We start from the raw sequence: 20,381 nt of genomic DNA, 5'->3' as shown, positions 1-20,381 counted from the left end.
TTGGGGTCGGTGTGTATCTGGAAGTGGAGGTGTTCGGCGGCGGTGAAGGTGTCGTCTGAGCTGGTCGTGATGCGGTTGGTGTTCTTGTGTATGATGGCGATGCCTCCTCCCCTCTGGGTGATCTTGTATCCATCCGGGATGGCGATTGCGATGTCGGGCGCTGAGGAGGCGTTCATCCAGGTTTCCGTGAGGAAGGCGACGTCTGGTGAAGTTGTGTCGAGCAGGTTCCAGATGTTGACGGCGTGTCTGTGGACAGAGCAGGTGTTGAGCAGGATGCACTTGAGGTGGTTGGTGCTGGTGCTCGGCTTGGCGGGTGCGTTGCAGGTCCGAAGGCAGGTGTATTTGCAGGTTTGGCAGGTGAAGGGTCCGTGGGTGCACCTCGGGGTGGCTTGATAGCAGGCGGGGGTTCGACTGGCGTTGAGGGCGTTGAGAGTGGCGGTGTTGTAGGTCCGTCGTGTGGTCTGGCATCGGCGGGGGCCAGGGGTCCTGGTGCTGGGCGCGGTCCAGGCGCGGACGGGCGTAAACGGGGTTGCCTTTGGCGCGCCTTCGGTGCACAATCAGCGCACCCGCTGCGTGTACACGCGGTCTCCATTTAAAGCAAAGTGGGAGGGAGGAGAAGCTAGGAGGCGGGAGCGGGGAGGACACAGAAAGAAAAGGGGGCGGGCCGTGATGTAACAGCGGCGGGAAGTGGAGGGGGGGTCACACCAGGGGCACAAGCAGCAAAATCGCTAACCTACAGAAAAAACAGAGTTACAGTGCAATACAAAAACGAAACAAAACAGAGACACAGGAGGGCAAAACGGAAGGAAGAACGAGCAGAAGCGAGGGGGCACCGAGGTCAAGGGTGGACCTGAGGTGCTGGGCACAGACTCCCCTACAGCTGGAGGGCCGTGCGGCGTGGGGGTGTCCTGAGGACAGGTCACCATCATTGATCTGGGGGCTACTGGTGAGTGAGGAGTCCGAGATTATGCAGAGGTTCCGCGCGTGGTCTGTGGGTGTGGGGGAGGTTTCAAGTGCTGCGGGCCACCTGGAGTCGTCCTAGGGGGAAGGGGTGGAGCTTATGATGAGGACTTCGGTCTTCTCTGAGTTGAGCTTCAGGAAGCAGTTCTTTGTCCAGGCAGTCACAGCTTTCATCCCGACATGAAAGTTGTTCTTGACAACTGTGGGTTCGTCGATGATGGAAAGAATCAGCAGGGTGTTGTCGGAGTGGGAGACGATGTTGAGTCCATAGTTTCTGACGATGGCTGCAAGTGAGACCTTGCAGATGTTGAAAAGCATGGGGCTCAGGGAGGAGCCCTGAGGCACTCTGCAGCTGACTTCTGTGGGTTCCGAGAGGAACAGAGGTAGTCTGACTCTCTGTGTTCAGCCTGTGAGGCAGGGGCGGATCCATTCCAAGTCTTTGTCATGGATGCTAGCGTTGTGGAGTATTGTGCTTAAGTGAGATGAAAGACCATATCGGAGGCAGCCCAACGGTCCGGGAGGATGAGGGCTGCACTTACGCCTCGGTCGAGGAAGGTGTGGACGTCAGCTGGCGTGGCGAGGAGGGCGGTCTCGGCTCTGTGGTTGCTTCAGAAGCCAGATTGGGAGAAGTTCAGGATGCGCTTTGCTTTGATGAACTCAGAAAGTTGTGCATTGATGGCCTTGGCTGGGAAAGGAAGAAAAGAGATGGGTCTGAAGTTTGTTAGGTCTGTTGGGTCAGCAAAGGGTTTCCTCAACAAGGGGTTGATCTCTGTGTGTTTCTATTCTTCCAGAAAGGTGGCAGAGTTGATGGAGCAGTTGATGGTGCGGCAGAGTTTGGGGGAAATGGTGATGCCTGCTATGATGTGGGCAGGGGTACGGGTTGCTATGGAGTGGATGCTCTTCATGATCTTGAGGGTGTTCTCTTCTGTGAGGGGGGCCCAGCTCAGTAGGGCCTGTTGGGCCCCAGCTTCATAGGGTTCAGTGAATGTAGGTGGGGTGGGAGGGTCTTCGGTATCAAGACTGTTGAAGCTGTCGAGTATCTCCTTGATTTTGCGGTGGAAGTAGGGGCCAAGGTTGTTGCAGAGGCCTTGGGAGTGGGCAATGTCTGCTGCCTCTTTGCTGGGTCTTGCCAATTCTTTGACCATGGCCAAAAGTTCCTTGCTGTTGAGTGCTTTGATGTTGATCCTTTCTGTTAGGGCTGCTTTCTTAATTGTTCTGATGAGGTGGTGGTGTGAGGTGAGAGCCGTCTTGAAGGATCAGCGGTCTTCTGGGGTCTTTTTGCTCCTCCTTCTCTTCTCGAGCTGTCTACAGGTGCGTCTGTGCACGTAAGGGGCAGGAAAGATCCAGCTGGCTTTCTTTGGGTGTCGCTTGCTTGAGGCTTCCTTCAGGGGGGCCAAGGTGTCGGTGCAGTTGGAGATCCATCAATGGAGGTTGCGTGCTGCGGTGTTGGCGTCTGTGGATTTCGGTGAGGGGTTTTGCTTAGGGCGGTACTGCGCTGTTCTTCTGTGACCTTGTTCCAGCTTCTATGAGGGTAGCAGTGGGCATGGTGGTGTACGGTGGTGTGGCTGAAGGTGAAGTTATCGCTGGTAGAGAAGATGGGGTCAAGCGTGTGTCCTGCTGAGTGGGTTGGGGAGGTGACCAGTTGTTTGAATGGCGAGGTTCTCCAGCAGGGACGAGGTGTTTTTGTCATTGTAGTTGTCGAGGTGAAAGTTTAGGTTGCTGAGGAGGATGTAGTCTGTGAAGGTGAGAGCGTGGGGTGTGATAAAGTCGATGATGGAATTGCTGAAGGGTGGTTGGGGTTCAGGGGGTCTGTGGATGAGGGTGCCATGGAGGGTGGTGTTCAGGTTGGTCTGCACCTGGAGGTGGAGATGCTTCATGTTGGCTGAGAGGTCAACGCGTGGGTGGTGAGGTAGAGTGTGCTTTTGTGTACGATGGGGATGCCTCCTCCCAGTTTGTGACGTGGTTCTTTTGGATGATCTTGTAGTCAACCGGGATGGCGGTACAAACATTTCTTTCTATAGCCTTCATGCCACATTTATCATGATAGGTCATAGGGCAGTACAATTGCTGGAAAAATGTATTTTTGGAACCAATACATAAAGTATTCCGTAATCCTGTCTATGCCTATTTCGCCATAAAGAACTGTGAATTAATGATTATATTGTTCCTGCATCACCATTCTAATTTGATATGCTATTTATTTTCTTTCAGTATGACAGAGTGCATCGTGATCTAAAAGAGTTTTCCAAGAATGGGGAGACATTCTGTAAACAGCTCATGTCTGTACTCCAGCAACGGTAAGAGATATATATTTTCTGTACAGTCTACTTTTTTGTTGCCGCTGGCAAACCTTACATTTGAGAATGCTTGGTATATTTCAAGCCAGCTGAGATTATGGAATACATTAAAGATAATTTATGTTTTTATACACAAATGTGTAAGACAATTGTTGCTTTGTGCAGGGCAATAGTCTTATTTAATACATGTATAACTGAAAATCTACTCTGTGGGCTTTACTGACAAAAATGTATTTATCTCATAAAACCCATGCATATGGTTGAGTGTATTAATTGTGCAGTCAAAATGGAAACATGACCAGTGGTGGCTGGTGGATTTTAAAAGTGGTAGAGCGGAAATTTGTGAGGGCGGAAATGATTGAGTATGAGCTGAAAGAGAAGGTACTGGCTGGGGCTGGTGGGATATTCTCTCACAGAAAAAATGTTTTTAATAAAAATGGATTAAAATGGTGGAATTTACAGCATACATTCTCTATAGCTTTTTTAAATAAAGGTATAGAAATAGGGTATTTGACAGCATGTCAAGAAAACATTAAAAGCAAGCCAAAAAAATACCCTAGGGATAATACCTAACCGGTCTGTTTGGAAGATGTTCTACAACTCCGAAGTCATGCACACACCGACCAACCCTTAACAAAAATAGCACCCAAACTGTTTCATACCTGTGACGCATTTCTGCTTTTACTGCATTTCTCAATGAAGGTCAAGACAAGTTTTTAAAGAGTACATGCAAATTGTTTCCAAACATTAGATGATGAAAGATAGATCCATCCAGAGCATTTCACCTTTACATTTCTGAAGATCACGTAACTCAGTATACTCTATAGATTAAGGACTCCTTCTCCTGCTTAGATTACCTTTAGTACCTTTAGTTCATAATTCAGTGTGGTTAAACAGGTGCCCTGCGAGAGGATGCACATTTGAGGCACTGTAAACAGTCAAATCAAAACAATGCACAATCCCAGTCCCCTTTTCATTTAGATAATTATAAAATGTCTGGTTCTTCTCACAAGAAAAAGAAGGCACCAGCTGAGAAGTCCTTCTATGAAATAATAAACAGCCAGTCAAGCCATGGGCTGAAAACCATACCATCAACCACACCTCACTGCAGGAGCCATCACTTTCTCATAACTGAGAAATCACCAACACTAGTGCATGTCATCATGGAAAGAGAAAATACAAAATGGTTAGCTCCTGAAAGCCTTCAGAGCCATTGAGAGTATGAAAACATACATTGAACTGTTTCACAACATGAGCACTTCTGAGGCGGAATATGTGAACCTTCAAAATGCCTGCCTTGTAGAATGTACCTAAAATTGCTCTACCAGAGATGTGGAACATTATACCACTTATAAGGTTCTTTAGGTCTCACAAGGGTAAGGGGAAGTGTTACATAAATATAAGTACAAAAATCCCCAGAGAAGACTGAGCAGTTTGGGTTGTTTGTCAGTTCTTTGGAGAAAACATGAAGGACACTGCATTATATTTATAGAAGATTGTTTTGCCTGCTTAGTATACTATTATACATTGTACTTTATAATGAATAAGTGTGTTTAACAAAAATACATGCACTGATGACATGATGTGTACTGCACAGTCAGTGTAACAACAAACCCTCCCTGATTTAAACTCAAGTTATACACGCTAGATGAATAATGTTATTGCTGTTAGTGAACTATGGCATGGTCAGGGTCTACAAAGACTGAACCTGATTCACCAGCCATGATGTGTGGTATGGTGGTCAGGTTTGGCAACTGCATCTCTCTCTAGTTGTGATGTCTGGCATGTAGACACTGGTGTGTGTGAGTGTGCTTTTGAAACTAGGGGTGGTTGTTGTGGCTTGGCTGTCTGGTTCGTTTCCAGGGGGTTAGGTCATGCCTCACCGTGACCCTTCAGTGTTGCGAGAAAATGCTTAAGATACAGAGTGTCTGGTAGTCTGGTCCCAGGGTCTCATACATCCTTAGGCCTCGTAGTTCAGACAGGCACTGCACAGTGTGGGCACTGGGGCCGTCATTGTGAGGTGACTCTTGAGTCACAGCAACCAAGCAATCCCAAGTGGTGTAGTCTTGGCTGAACGGTACCGATGACAGGTGTCAAGGCCTAGCCACAGCACTGGGGCCAGATAGATAAAAAATGGCACCTGTAGGGCATCACATCAGGCAGCACCTGCTGCTCACATAGCTCTGGGAAAGTCCAGACTTCTGTAGTGCCAGTACTTTTATGTGCCACAGCCTGATGTTGTTTCTCTAACAAGGACCATCACTGTCCTGTTATGTTGTCCTTCTAGGTGTGGTGTTTGGCCGTGGGTAAGTGAGGCCTTCATGTAGGATGGCCGACCAACCCGCATTTTGTATGTTTTTTCTGGAATTGTGACTCCCATCCTGCTGCCCAGTAGACAGGTGTCCCGCATTTTTATACCCTGCCACTTTTAACTCTCTCAAATGACATTCATTCTTTCAGCCTTTAATGAGCTGTAAAACAAGAGAAGCTGTAGGTGGCTAGAGGGAGGAACTGCAGCACAGGAAAGGTCCTGCACATGCAGCTTCTGGAGAACGGACAAATGTGGAGAAGCCAATAAACAGTCATGAATTTGTGAATGAAAGCCTAGGGAGTTGGTTGTCCTTTGAGCATGCCCATAATATTTATTTCTTCCCCTGAGCATGTTTCAAAGTGCTGTCACATTGTCAGATGAGTGGAGGGAGGCACAGGGATAGTGTGACCTGCTTAGGATCAAACAATTTGGTAAAGTACTAGACCAGAGACTGTAGCACTTACTTGCTACAAAGCCTATACATTAACCACTGTAGTGAATTTTTGTGAATATACTATGAGACTAGGCACATCTTCACTCTCCATGTAATGTCAAGTCCTTTTTCTTTAACAACACGTGTACTAGCAAATTATACATTGATTCTAAATACTACAAATCTTGTCAAAAAGGGACCTGTGAAATAAGTGCAGACAATTAAGAGGACACAATTTGACCAAACGAAAGACCTGTGTTATTAACTGTATTTCCTGGTTCCACATTTTCGATTAGTCCTCTAGACCACAACTTGGTGGCAGTGATTATGATGGCAAGGCTAAGTTGCTGCCCTTATCAGGGATATGTCACTGTGTTGTGGGCCTTTCCATCTTTAGAATACAGGGTTTATTCCCATCATATTTAGGTGAAGTGGTAAAGCTGGAGATTATATGTCACCAATCCTAGTTTTGTGACTAAAACACACCCACGCCACAAGGTTCTGTGGATTCTTGACTTTATTCACAGTAAATACAAAGCGGTTGGCTTTGTTCAGGCTCTCTGTGAAATAGTTTCGCCTTTGGTCCTGAGGTTCGGACATTGTGTTTTGATGGGGGACTTTAACTTACACATGGATTGTGATCAACTAACTGAGAGCCATATTTTGATGGAGAGTTGTGCTTCAATGGGCCTTACGCCCTCTATTAATGCCCGACACATCTGGCCGGTCATTCGATGGACCAAATATTCACCTATGGCCCCTTGCTGTTGACCCTCCAGTTCCCCTGGTTTGGTCCAATCATTTTCTCCTCAGATTCAGATGGACAAAATTTAGTAAGATCCCTCTCAAAGAGAGCACACTTCCCCATACGGTCAGGACTTCTTGAAAATTTAAAGCAAATTCTTTGATTAAAAAGCTGGATGCCTCTAGTCCTTATCTGACTGGCGAGTTTAATACTGCCGTAGGCCTAGTTGAAGACTGAATTGAGTCCGCCTATCACTCTCTGACTGCGGAAAGTAGCACTAACAAGTCTCAGTCCAAAGTGCCTAGTCATTGGTTTACACCATCTTTAAAAAAAATTAAGCTGGCATGTAAATGTAAAGAAAGGCTACAGAGGACTACATTGTGTCCATCAGCTAAAGCAAGCTATAAAGCAGAGTTAGACAACTACTACAAAGAAATTAAAATAGCAAAAAGGACTTACTTTGAAGCCAGAATCTTGAAGGCAGGCAATCACTCACAAGAGATTTCTTAAAATCGTGAGGTCATTCTCCATGCTCGAGGTAGCCTTCAATATAGAGCCTCCCACTAAGGAATGGTGTGAGACACTGGCCTTCTTTTTTCATGAAAAAATGGTGTCCATCCAGGCCAGCCTCCCTCCTCCTGCAATAGATTCTGGTATATCAGGGCGGACCTTGGAAGGGGCCAGTGCTCAAGAATTTCTTGAAGACATCGGACCCATGTCTTGGGAAGTATGTCCTTTGGACTCTTTCAACCCTATTTCTTTCGAAAATTCTACTAAAATACCTTAAATTGGGCTCTCCCTTGGATACGGCCCCAGCCTCCATTCTGGCATTGGGAGCAGAAGCAATCAAACCTAACATGAATCAGCTATTAAATGACTCCCTCCGTGAGGCTACTGTCCCCACGAAATGGAAGTTGGCCAAAGTTATCCCTTTGCTAAAAAAGGCTCAGGCCAATCCCTCTTAAACGGCCAATTACAGGCCGATCTTCTTGCTTCCAGCCTTCTCGAAGATACTGAAAAAACATGTGAACCAGCAGCTATCACTTTTCTGGAAAAGAATGGCCTGCTCCATCCTAACTAGTCGTGCTTTCGCCCGAATCACAGTACAGAAACAGCTCTGTTATAAGTGGTGGACTGTATCCGGCTGAGTCAGGAGGCAGACGAGAAGGCGTTGCCGATATTGTTAGATCTGTCGGCCGCCTTCGATACGGTGTCACATCAGAGGCTCTAGTCTCGGCTTCACGCGATTGGCATCAGGGGTTTGGTTTGGAAATGGTTAGCTTCTTTTCTAGAGGTGAGGGGGCAGGAGGTCTGGTGTAGCCCTTTCTCAGCTTCCTCACGCTCATTGGAGGTGGGGGTCCCATAGGGTTTGGCTTTGAGCCCAACCCTGTTTAACATCTACCTCACTCCTTAAGCGGAGGTGGCTGAATCATTTGGGGCCATGATTGTGTCCTATGCAGATGACACAGTTGTTAGAAGGCTAACAAGCCTTGCCCGGGTGTGCTAATCAGTTTCTGCCTTGCAGTTGTTTTCGGTTGGCAGGCCTCTAACCATTTGAAAATGTAAGGCTGCTAAAACAGAACTACTCTTTTTTGGTAAAGCGGCGGAGACCCCTCTACATGTCATTTGGCCTGTGGACGCTCCGGCCCCCTCAGCAAATTGCTTGGTGGTGAAAAATCTGGGTTTCAAACTGGACAACCAGCTGCCATTTCGCGCTCAGGTGAACACAATAGTTGGCGCCTGTTTTGCTGCGTCTTCTACGGAAATTTCTGTTTTTTCTATCGAAAGAGGCCAGAGAACAGATGATCCAAGCTCTGATTATGTCAAGGCTGGTTATGGGAATGGACTCTATCTGGGTATGCCTGGCTTTTTGCTGGAAAAGCTTAAACTCGTCCAGAAGGCAGCAGCCCAACCTTTTTTGAGCTCCCCCGGAATTTGCTGGTGTCACACCTTCCGAGGAGCTTGCACTGGCTCCCTGTAAGGAAAAGAATAATTTTTAAATCTCTACTTATCACACAGAAAGCACTCTATGGGGAAGGACCTAGCTTCCTTAAATGTAGGCTGTCTCTCTCCTCTTCTAATAGACAGCTGCGCTACGCTGACAAGTTGTTGGTCAATGTCCCAAGTTTAAAAAAATCTAGGTTAGGAGGTAAGTCTCTCTCCCTCCTGGAACCTTGTGAGTGGAATAAAATGCCACTTAATTTGAGACGCATTGAATCCATTCCCCTGTTTCGGAAAAAGCTGAAAACATGGCTGTTTTCGTGCCCCTGCCCGTCCATTTGGCATAAAAATTGTTACCTACGCTGATGACACGCAGCTCGTGGTGGCTTTAAACCATCCTGAGAAGTCATCTGGCGGCATAGGAAGCTGCCTAAAGAAAGTAGCTAAATGGAAGGAGCTCTCTTGCCTAAAACTCAATTGGGACAAGACGGAGCTTATGCTCCTTGGTAACTCGCCATTTTTCAGTTCCGAGCTGCTTTGGCCCAACTGTCTTGGCCCTGCTCCAGAACCAAAAAAGCAGATCAAAAGTCTAGGCATTTGGCTGGACCTCTCTCTGAGTTTTGATTACCAGGCGGCAAAACTATCGGCCACTTTTATGGCCTGTTGAGGATGTTAAGCAAAATACTCCCTCTCCTCCCATTCCAGGCAAGAAGAATTATGGTCCAGGCTCTTATCTTATCTCGCGATAAGACGACGCTTTGGTATAGCCGTATTAGAACACTATGAGTTCGATCCCAATGCAAGATGGCCACTAAATAGCGCGAGAATAGCGCATCCCATCTGATTGGTTCATCAAAGAGTGCAAGAACGTAAATACAGAATAATCGGTGTCGGAACGTGCTTGAGGGATGATAGAACGCCGACCGCGCTCCAATTACCGGTAATATAGAACAAGGGGGCTACTCTGGCTGGGTCTAAATACGATATCTACCTGTATGAAGAAACCGGGTAAGTGAGGATTGCTCACAGTTGTGTGATGTTGTCTTTGCAGCTAAGGATAACGGAAGGAGTGGCCAAAAAACCTTTTGTTTAAGACCTCTTGGCTGGTATGAGAGACTTTTGCCGATAGAGGGTAAATATGATATGTTTTGCGTGGCTTTCACAGTGGCTTATTCAAACATACATGTGGTGCATCTAAGTAAAACTCGTTTTTATGTGCTTTTATTTCCATGACAGTAATTTGAAACCCTGGTGTCCAATGCAGTGGCATAAAAAGTTGTTGCCCTGATGAAATTGCTTGATTATCACCATGGCAATGAAACATGTTAGCAAGGAGAACATGGCTCTATAGGTAGTAGCCATTTTCACTTTTTTAATATACGCAAACAGCATAGAAGTACAAGAATAAAGTTATCTGTTCGTGCTGTGTTCGGGGTTTTGTGTATATATGTTTTATGTTGTGTGACATCACTGTTTTTGTATGTTTTCCACTGCACCTATTACTGGTAACAAAGTTGGTTTTCATTTGGACACTTTTCTTTAAGCCCGATAGCACCGATGATGATAACAGGGCCGTCCTGGTGAGTACCTACCAGGGGTCCCATTGGTGGTGCGCCCGTTAGGTGTTATCGCGCTATCACATATTTTTTTCATCACATTTGGGTGTGGGTTTCGCTTCTGTCTGGATAGGGAACGGGCTTGTTTTAAGATGGGCTACTGACTGGTGTATTTCCTACCCCTTACTGATGAGAAGTGGGAGGTGTGTCTGCTGAGAGAAAAAATTGCGCTAAGCAATACACCAGTTCTTTCAAAATTGAATGCCCTAAACTGACCTAGGTCATTAGTTTATTGGTGTCTTATCTTATCTCGCCTAGATTATGGGAACGCCCTTTATTTAGGAGCCCCCCAATCCACGATTTACAAGCTGCAGATCCTCCAAAACTGTGCAGCTCGCTTGCTCCTTTGGATCCCTTACCCGCAATCCGCAAAACCTGCCCTGAAGACCTTCACTAGCTGCCTGTCAGGGAGAGAATCAAATTTAAGGCTATGTATATCTCACATAAGTCCTTTTGGGGGAATGGACCAACCATCAGCCAATCTACACTCACCCCATACCGACCAAGTAGTAACCTCCGCTCGGTGTCCCTCTCTCTTGCCATCCTCCTGTAAGCCAATCACAGCACTGCAATGGCAGCGTTGCGATTGGTGGGGAGTCCCGGGCAGCGCCAGTAGGGATGCCATTTTCTCTATGTAGGCTGCATGCAGACTACATAGAGAAAATGTAGAGTGCGCATGACTGCTTTGGTCAGCCAGGGCACTCAGAGTCGTGCAAGCCACTCCTCCCCAAACTACCGACCCCCAACCAAGCATATGCTCCTGCCCTCCCTAACCTGTCATACCCCTGCTGTATGCTTTCTCGCAGCGTGAGAAGCAGAAAATAAAATGGTATATAAAATACCATTTTATTTTCTGCTTCTCATACTGCGAGAATGCAGTGGGCCGTCACTCAAACGCCCTAATGGAGCGACCGCCATTGCAACATGCCCTTTAACACCAGCCGCCAGTTAACTTAACTACATGAAGCCGAGCCACGTCACAAAATACCTCTGCATAAAGGCAAATGTATGTATCACTAGTCAGTGTTAATGTATAGCTTCTTCATATTCTCAGACCTGCGTAGCTCTTCTATCCATGACTCACTTCTATGATTACAAATGGTGTGCATGCCTAGATCCCAGAGCACTTTGCTTAGCGTGTGACCTTATTTTTTTGGCCTCACTTGGAAAAAATTTCTCTTTTCTTGAAACAAATTGGTAAATGAGGTGTTTATTTCAAGAACATAAAACAATAAATGGCCTGACGCTCAGAGGGTCAGGCCGTTGTATTTATTCTCACACCTGGATCTGCTCCACTCTGCCAGAAACAGGACTTCGGAACAGCCACTACGACCTGTCGGCCCTGTGGTGGACAGGCCACCGGTCACAACTTTCTAACTGTGGAATTATCTAATGCTCTTTTTTATCAGAATCCTGCTTCTCCCACCTGTGACTGACCTGGGGAAACATCAAGTTTGGCTGGGTGGACACCCTCGCAATTTACACCAGTGCTTCCCCTGTGATCAATCTTTACATGAAGTCATTAGTATTCTTAGACTTGATTGGAATGAATGAATTGAGCACTTGTAGAGCAGTGCTGTCACTCGCAATCGAGCATCTTGGCCCTGAGCTTTGGTCTAACAACAATCCCTGGGGAGTGTAGATAGGAAAAGAGTCAAGAGAAATGGTTAGATTAGAGAGTAGCAGAGAGGATCTGGGGCTAGGAAAAGCCAGGTCTTCAAACTCTTTTTGAATGTGGCTTCACTTTCTATAAGGCAGAGACAAAGTCGGAGTATGTTCCATGCTTTCGTGCCAAGTACCATGAAGGACTTTCCCCCAAGGGTTTTTAGTCTAAATTGAGGGAGCTTATGCAGACTCTTAGTTTTATAATGAGTGAAATTGGCACTGAGGTATTTAGATGCAGTGGAGTTGAATGCCCTGAAACCTAAAAAAAGGATTTGAAAGAGTATCCTTTTAGTGTAGTTCCTATATTCCAAATAGGCTCTGCGCATTGGAATAACATAAACAGCAGTGTAGACTTAGGACTGAGGTAATCTAGGTCTCTACTGACTATGTTAGACTTAATTAGTTTTGCCAGCTAGCTCAGAGGTCACTAGAAACTTTCTCGAATGTTCAGGAAAGGGTTACCCGTCCTGATTTAGACAAGAAGGGATTAGCTTCTGACAACCGCATAAACATGACAACTTTGCTCCCCCAGAATAAAGAGTGTATCTTCAGAGTCGTGTAAAACAATAGACAACTATTTCACTCAGTCAGTCGTGCATGCTTAGTTCCACCAGATTGCAGAGAAATAGAGAGACAGGCGTTTTCAATAAAAGGTGTTATTTTATTGAGCAGTCTTCTTTCTCATGCAAGAGAAATGAATTGCCACAATTGCAATACTTATTGTAAAGTAAAGTGCGCACTGTAAAAGTAGTATTATGAAATAATACTGTAAAAGCATTGATATGGTTTCTTAGCCATATGATACTTTAAAATGGATAAAATATATACATACATAAAAACATTGACTAACGAACTCAACTGGTGCTTCTAAGATACGCCTACCCCAGTGTACCTGACCTAAGCCTAATACGTGGGAAGGAGTAAGTAAGTTGCAGTTTTAAGTTAAGTTAAGTTTTGCCAAGTATCGGAATCAAGAATTCTCTCTAAGGTTGTAATCAGTTCCGTACCTTGGTCATAGAATGAAGAAGGTCTTGTATCTCGCTTCTCAGGACTCGATCTCCCAGCAACCTGCAAGGGTGACTTGGGAACACCGGAGCTGGATTTTCTTGGCTGGAGAAAAAGACAGCGTCTCTCTCAGTGCGTCAAGGGGAGGGGCGGTCTCCGTCGGCTCTCATAACAGCTGGGCTCCCGGGCAAGTAGAACGCCGCTCTGCTCCCAACCACTGTGTGTTTGCTTAAGGCAACACTGGTATATTTATACCTGAAAGGTGCCGGGTTTGACGTAAGGTTGGACATAAGACGTCACCAAGAACTAACAGTTCTTTCTGGACTCTAGGAGTTATTGTGCAAATCAAAACAGAAGCAGGGGGAATTCCCGGGCTGCTGGAGGCTTGGTTTGTTTAAAGGACGCGTTGTGCTTTCTAGGAGTCTATGGGAGTAGCCGTGCTGTGTTTTGGACTACATGGGCTATTACTGAATATGGATATGATTCTTATGCCTTTATAAGGATATTATTAGTTATAACCAGATAAGGGCATGAATCGGGAATATCGAATTAGGGTCCTAGATAGAAATACACCATCCACTCCACGTATTAATGTCCATCATTACTAAATAATAAGCAATATAAACATATAACAATGCATGTGTGTTTTCCAACCCACCCCAAAATACATAATCGCATTTGAAATGGTGTATGGTTTATACACGAAAATGAGTATTGGTACTGTACGCTTTTCAAGCAGGTTTATTATTCAGTTAAATGCATAAATATATCAGCTGAACGAATTGCGCAAATTACACATGAAATGGCTCTGTTTACAGAAAAGAAGGTCGAGACCACTTCATCACATATTTACATGCTATTGTACATGTGCTAGAGGCTGAGGTAAACATTGTCTCTAACGTCTCTAAAAATAGAAGCTCTGTTCTCTAAGAATAGTTCTACTTTAAGCAGAGTACCTTGTACCAGAAAAATGGTAAATATTTTTGAAGTGAAAGAAAAATAATTTTGCTTTCAGGGGAAGTGAGGAAAAAAAATAGTCCCAAATGTTTTTAGTAGCATTGTTTAACAAAACTGAAGGCCGAATTCAGAGTTCAGGGAACGCTGTGTGATCATTGTTTTTAAATGTTATTCTCGTTGTTAGGAGAGAATATCATATCAGACAGACTCGCAAAAAATTTGTCTACAACATCAGGTGAAAGTTCGACTAAGTTCGAAAATGCTGTAACTGTGCAGTTTGAAGCGTGATTGCGATCATCGATGTTTGGATCAGCAATGCTCACAGAAGGTTGTACCTGTTTGGTGCTTCTTTCCTCTCGTACTTCACAGCCACCTACTTGTAATGGTGAAGTCTCAACGAATGCCGTCATCAGAATAGGTAGCCGCTGGGGACAACATGTTGCATGAGTCGTTACAGGACAAAGCAAAGAGTCGATATCCATTGGTACTGCTGATGGTAGTGTAAGACAAACGTCCAACACGCATTCTTCACCGCATAGCAGACATCGAAGCACAGGTAAGATGCAATCTTGCCAGATAGGTCTGAATGAAAAAAAACAGGTTGTATTCAGATCTCTTAGCCTGGCCAATCCGAGGACCTTAGTGATACGGTCTCAGTATCGTATTGCTAGGATCGTTTCTTCCATCGTTGCTGGAGTCTTGTCTGTTGACTGGCTTGCCATATCGGAGCAGAAGGAACAAAAATAAAATTCCTGCCATGAGTCCCAAGATTAAGGGTATGCCGCCAAAGACAGAATGGACAAAATTCGGGAGGATGCCCAGAACTGTTTCAAAGGGTGCTAACAGTCCCGAAAAAATTGTCTTAAATACATGTGCGATGTCACTGGTATCAGACATGTTTAAGATTTGACTTAACATTTCTACGAAATGCACGGGGCAATTTGTTGATAAAAGGGTATGTATCTCTGATGCCGTCCTTGCAACTTGCAGATCATACGTTTCTTTGGACGACGTCAGAGGCACAGTAGTCTGTAAAAGAATAGACTCCATTCTGCTTAATATTACCGCCTCCATGTCTGGATTGCTGTTTGGATACAATACTTGCATACAGCAAACGACCCTGGAAGTAACAGTAACGAGATAACATTCTCCTGGCACCATTCCACAACAGCTGTGGTCATTTATTAAAAACGTAACTTTGGTTCGAAATTTGTTTGAAGAATGGCTCTATCTGTTTTGCAGGAGTGCCTTGCAGGTGACAAGAAAGGTTATTTGAAGACCCTTCACAAGCTCCATGCAGGTTAATACCTTGACACAGATGTTTACCGCCTAGTGATTTTTTACAATTATTGCCACTAAGGAATACCTCCTTTTTGCCTTCACTATAACATTTGTGTGTGTAAGGTAAATCCCAGGTTGGTTTGATGTATCCTTTACCCAACCTTTCATACTGGCCTGCTGGTATATATTCTAGGCAATTTTTAAACTGGAAAGTTGTTATCGGAATTGTAATTGTTCCGTGTATTATCCATTGAATGACAGGTCTCTCTGACATTGTCAATGGTAATCTCTCAAGTTTTTCAATGCTCAGAATCGTATAATCTGCTCTTTTTTGTGCCAAACTGATTTGTTTATCAGTAAGGTTAAAGATAGAAAATAATGACGTTACGTTGATTAGACGCCATGGTATGTAGCCTGAACGTAGGTTTTGCAACGTCCAGCCAAGCTGTACAATAGAAGGCAATTGGACCTGACCATGTTGTAAAACTAGTAAGTCTTGATCTATTATATCAAAGGCAGATGACACAATACTGTCCAGTGAATATATTCTGGAAGACAGAGTCGTTAACCCATTGTCCACAACAGAAAGTGATTTTTCCAAATTTATACGATCAATTTCTCGTATTTTTTCTGCTGTCTCAATTTGCATTACTTTCTTAGCTTCGTTGTATGCAGCATATATACCGGCCGCTATGAAACGTTTTTGACGCTGTTTGCGAGGTCCCATTATGAAATCTCGTAAGTCAGCACCTTCTTTAAGTAAAGTCAAGTGTTGTTTAATTTCAGCCAGTGTGGCTTTCTGTAGCCACTCAAGGCATAATTTCCCTACAGTGTATGTTGTAACTATCCCTGGATGTTGTCTCTGGGAGTATCTCGGGTCTGGCCTGGTCATTTTTAACCACTGTTTTTTGTTCAGGAATCTATCTTGACAGTTGTTTGTGTCTGTGGGCCAGATCAACCATTTTTTTCCAATCAGGATTTGTTCTGTTTTGGTGGAAAATATGGGATACGTCTATTTCCTCATCTGTAGTGCTATTGCTATCAGCTATGGGCTTCGGAATAGATGGTTTGTTTAAGTCTTTTATCTTAGCTAGGCCAAGACAAGTAGTTTGTTGAATGGTATCATTCAGGAATATTATTTGTTCTGGGATCATGCAGGCTCTAAATAATGATTCTAGTCCTTGTACCTGCCAATCTTTTGTACCCCAGATGGTTTTTGTTTCAATGTTATTTTTCCAGAACTCAAAACCAAATGTAGACATTTTGGCATAAAAATTTTCAGAATAAATCAATTTAGTATTTGTCAACATTGTTTTCATTCCTGTTCTGTTTAACAGTTTAAAATAAAAGGTTTCTGGATCACTATTATTGAACCCTGAGAAGTATGGAAATTTCTCATAGAATGTCTTCGAGCTCCCTTTTGGCGGAGTTGGACAATGTTCCCATTGATTATAATTAAAAACATTTCTAGGTTGTGCAGATTTATGCAAATAGTGATGACCATAGTGATTGTAACAGTATAACTCTTCATAATTTGATGAACCCTGTAAATAATCATGTTCTGTGAATTTAGCTGACATTACTAAATCATATTATTTATATTTTCAAAGTACCAATCATCAGAAAAAGAACTTGGTATCACAAAGTCACTTAAGGGAACCTTGAACTGGTGTGGATACTTCAAGAGCTCAATCGGGCCATAAATATCATAGTCAGTTCTGTCCCATGCTATACCACCAGGTATTGGATTGGCTGTGATGTTTACTGATGATAGTTCTCTTTTCTCGATGTGAGAGGATCTGTGAGACTTTAAGACCAAGTTGATGTTCTGACTTGCTGTGTCCATTGTACTATATTTCCCATCAATGAATCTACCTAAGCACAAAATCATGATGAGCCAAAGCAGGAGAAAAGGTACACCTAACACAGTCCAAAATTCAATCCATTGTGAAATCAGATATGTTTCTTTTAGTTGATTTAAAAGCTCGGTCATTTTCTCTTTGAAAGTTTTTGTTGCTGGCTTGTCTCCATGTTCACTTGGATCATCGGAAAAGTCAATAAAGTTGATAAAATAGCCAGATGCTCTTCTGTCAATTGGTGGGATTGCTTCCGGATTTCCATTGATCTTTGCAATTTCTTTTGTTACATTTGTACAGTCTGATGCTACATCGTTGTAGATTAGTGTATCATCACAAATTGTTGCAATTTGGGTTTCAAGAGGCACAAGTTCCATGGCTTTGTTGCATAGTCCCTTGTTATTTACTGCAGGTTTATCGAATGTGATTAGTCTCTCAGTTTGAACCTCTTGGATAGTTGCAAAGTTTGGTCTTCTGTTATTTCTTGGCAGTCCACTGGGCCTGCTATTTATTATCGGCCACATGTTTGTGGTTTCACCAGATCGATGGAAACAATTCTGTTTTCCTTTTTACCAGCAAGTGGCGGTAGTACTACTGATCTTGTTCCGCTGACAGCTAAGACAGGTACTGCTTTTCTGTAAGAAGGCCCAAATTCCTTCTTTACTGTGATCTTTTCTCTGACCAGATCCCCAATCTTCGGAATCCAGACAGGTCTTGCTGGGACAGGTGGTTCTTCAGTGGTTGTTGGCTTAAACTTTTTGTTACTTAGACTCTTTCATGTTTCATTGAAGTCCTGTAAAACAGCCAAACGATCTTTGATATCAAAGGTTTTTTCTTCTACCACTGAAGTATGACGATCCAGATCCTGGATTATCATTCTAGTACCGAACAATAGTTCGTATGGACTGATACCTCCTAGAGAATTTCTTGGCATGTTATTAAGACTACGTTGGACACTTATTAAATGTTTGACCCACCCATCACCCGAACCTAATACCCTCGCCTATATAACTTGCTTTATGTCACATTTTTTTCTTTCCACTACCGCATTTCCCTCCGGATGGAAGGGAGAAGAGTACTGCAATGCAATGCCCATGCTGTTCATGGCCTCTTTGTAAGCTCGAGAGTTAAACCTGTCCTCTTTCTTAGATGAGAGAGAACAGAGGGTCAAGATGGGAGAGTTCCTCTCCCCTGCTAAACCTGTGCAGTGTGGGGTTCCACAGGGGTCGGCCTTGAGTCCGACCCTCTTTAACATTTACGTGGCCCCACTTGCCAGGTTGGTAAGATCGCACAGGATGGAGGTGGTGTCATACGCTGATGACACCCAGATCATGGTGTCCCTCTCCCATCCGGTGAGTACCTCCGCGCTCAGCTTCAGGAACTGCATGCAAGCAGTCTCTGAATGGATGATCTCCAACGCCCTGAAGCTGAATGGAGAGAAAACCGAGGTCTTGATCTTCGGTAAAGACCAAGGCATATGGTCTAATGACTGGTGGCCTCCTTCTCTGGATGCCTGCCCTGTGCCATTAAAATCCGCCCGGAATCTCGGCGTGATCATTGACACGTCATTGGATATGACTCAACAGGTTAACAGGACTGTGTCCACCTGTCGGGGAGTTATTAGAGTACTCAGGAAGATCTCTCGCTATCTCTCCCCTCAAGCTCGCAAGCAGACAGTGGTCGCCCTAGTGACATCTCGGCTTGATTATTGTAACGCATTATATGCTGACATCAATAAAGGCATTATCCAACGCCTGCAGACCGTCCAGAACGCGGCTGCCAGATTTGTATTGAACGTCCCCAACACCACCTCTGCCTCTCTTGCTAGGAGGAGTCTCCACTGGCTCCCGATCCAGTCAAGGATCACCTTCAAAATACTATGCCTGGTATTCAGTGCTTTATCTGCTGGTTGCTCTGAAGCCATAAGCTCTCTCTTGAATCCCTACTCTCCCAGCAGATGTCTTCGTTCTGCTAGTAAGAACCTTCTTTCCGTCCCCCGGACAAACAAGGTCAGATGGGACGGAAGGGCTTTCTCTGCTGTGGCCCCTAAATTGTGGAACTTCCTGCCTCTTGAGATTAAAACCCAACCTTCTATGGCCCTCTTCAAAAAAGCACTAAAAACATGGTGTTTCACTAAGGCATATCAGTAAGCATGCTTTCGGACCTTATACTCCTTTGGTTAGGTAAGTAGCGCTATATAAATCAGGCTTCATTCATTCATTCATTCATTCATTCATTCATTCATTCATTCATTCATTCATTCATTCATTCATCATGTTGATGACTCAGTGTGTATATCACGTGAGTCTTTTGTAGTTCTTTCTTTAAAAGAACTACTTGTTCCCAAAGCGTTTTATGCTTTATTGTGGCACCGGTGTCATCTTTGTAACCGTTTTTGCTCCATGTCTGCATGTCACTGTTGTATGACTTGACGTAGAAATGCGAATCACACACTATCAGTGTGGGGAATTCGCGATCAGCATTTTCAAGCGCTATCTTTAAAGATCTTATTTCTGCTCGCTGAGATGAACAGTTTCTGAGTGATTCAGTTTTGGTAATCATCGGTTTGAATTTACCAGAGTTGGTAATCATCGGTTTGAATTTACCAGAGCGCCAGCGACCTTTAACAATCGCGCACGCTGCATTGTAGGATTTTTTATCTACATCGTAGTGTGCGAATCTGTTCATATGGATTACGCAGGTATATTGTTCCAGAGGCAGAATTTCGATTGGCAGAGGATATTCTTGTTCATATTATAGATCATCTAGTTTTTTCAGTTTCGGGTCAAAATAGTATTTCACGTCTTCTGTAGCAAGAGAATTTTCCCATTGTATCCATTTTGGATCTAATGCCACTGTATTCAGATTGCGTGGACCTGTTAATGCCTCAAGCGCTGATTCTGCTGTATAAACAGTTATTCTTTTGCCTTGGGCTAGGGCTCTTTCTTTTGCTACAGCAGTTTGAACCGCTGTCAGAATTTCTTTCCGTAGAGCTGAATTTCATTTCAGCTTGAGTATACAAATGTGATTTGTAAGCTATAGGTACCGTTTCTCCCTCATTAGAGGTCAGGTATGTGAATCTGCATCTTCCTGGGATGACTTGGATTACAAGTTTGCGTATGTTGACGCGAGTTTGCAATTTTGTTTTAGCTAACATGTCTGTTTGTAGTGATCTTAAAATTTCTGTGTGTTTCTGAGTCCAATTTATTGGTTTGAAATCAGGTCTTATTAAATCATTGAGAGGTTTAACCCTCTGCGTAATTTAGAATGTATGTTCTACCGAAATTCAGGAAGCCTAGTATTGATTGTACGTT

General features: G+C 44.2%; 1 protein-coding gene across 18 annotated transcripts in view; it reads left to right on the top strand.

Annotated features, from left to right (window-relative positions):
- The window catches only part of NOSTRIN (nitric oxide synthase trafficking), a 709,159-nt gene that overhangs the window by 38,258 nt on the left and 650,520 nt on the right, over positions 1 to 20,381 (top strand). For all 18 annotated transcript variants that reach the window (XM_086956574.1, XM_086956575.1, XM_086956569.1 and 15 more), the window contains one exon: positions 3,172 to 3,257. In XM_086956574.1, coding sequence (XP_086812700.1) covers positions 3,238 to 3,257 — 20 coding nt within the window. In that variant the 5' untranslated portion in view covers positions 3,172 to 3,237. The remainder of the gene's footprint in view (positions 1 to 3,171; positions 3,258 to 20,381) is intronic.

Source organism: Lissotriton vulgaris, chromosome 2_1 (genome assembly GCF_964263255.1).
Source record: "Lissotriton vulgaris chromosome 2_1, aLisVul1.2, whole genome shotgun sequence".
NCBI classification, from domain to species: domain Eukaryota; kingdom Metazoa; phylum Chordata; class Amphibia; order Caudata; family Salamandridae; genus Lissotriton; species Lissotriton vulgaris.
The sequence above is the reverse complement of the archived record's forward strand: the minus strand, read 5'-3'. Positions and strand labels throughout refer to the sequence as shown.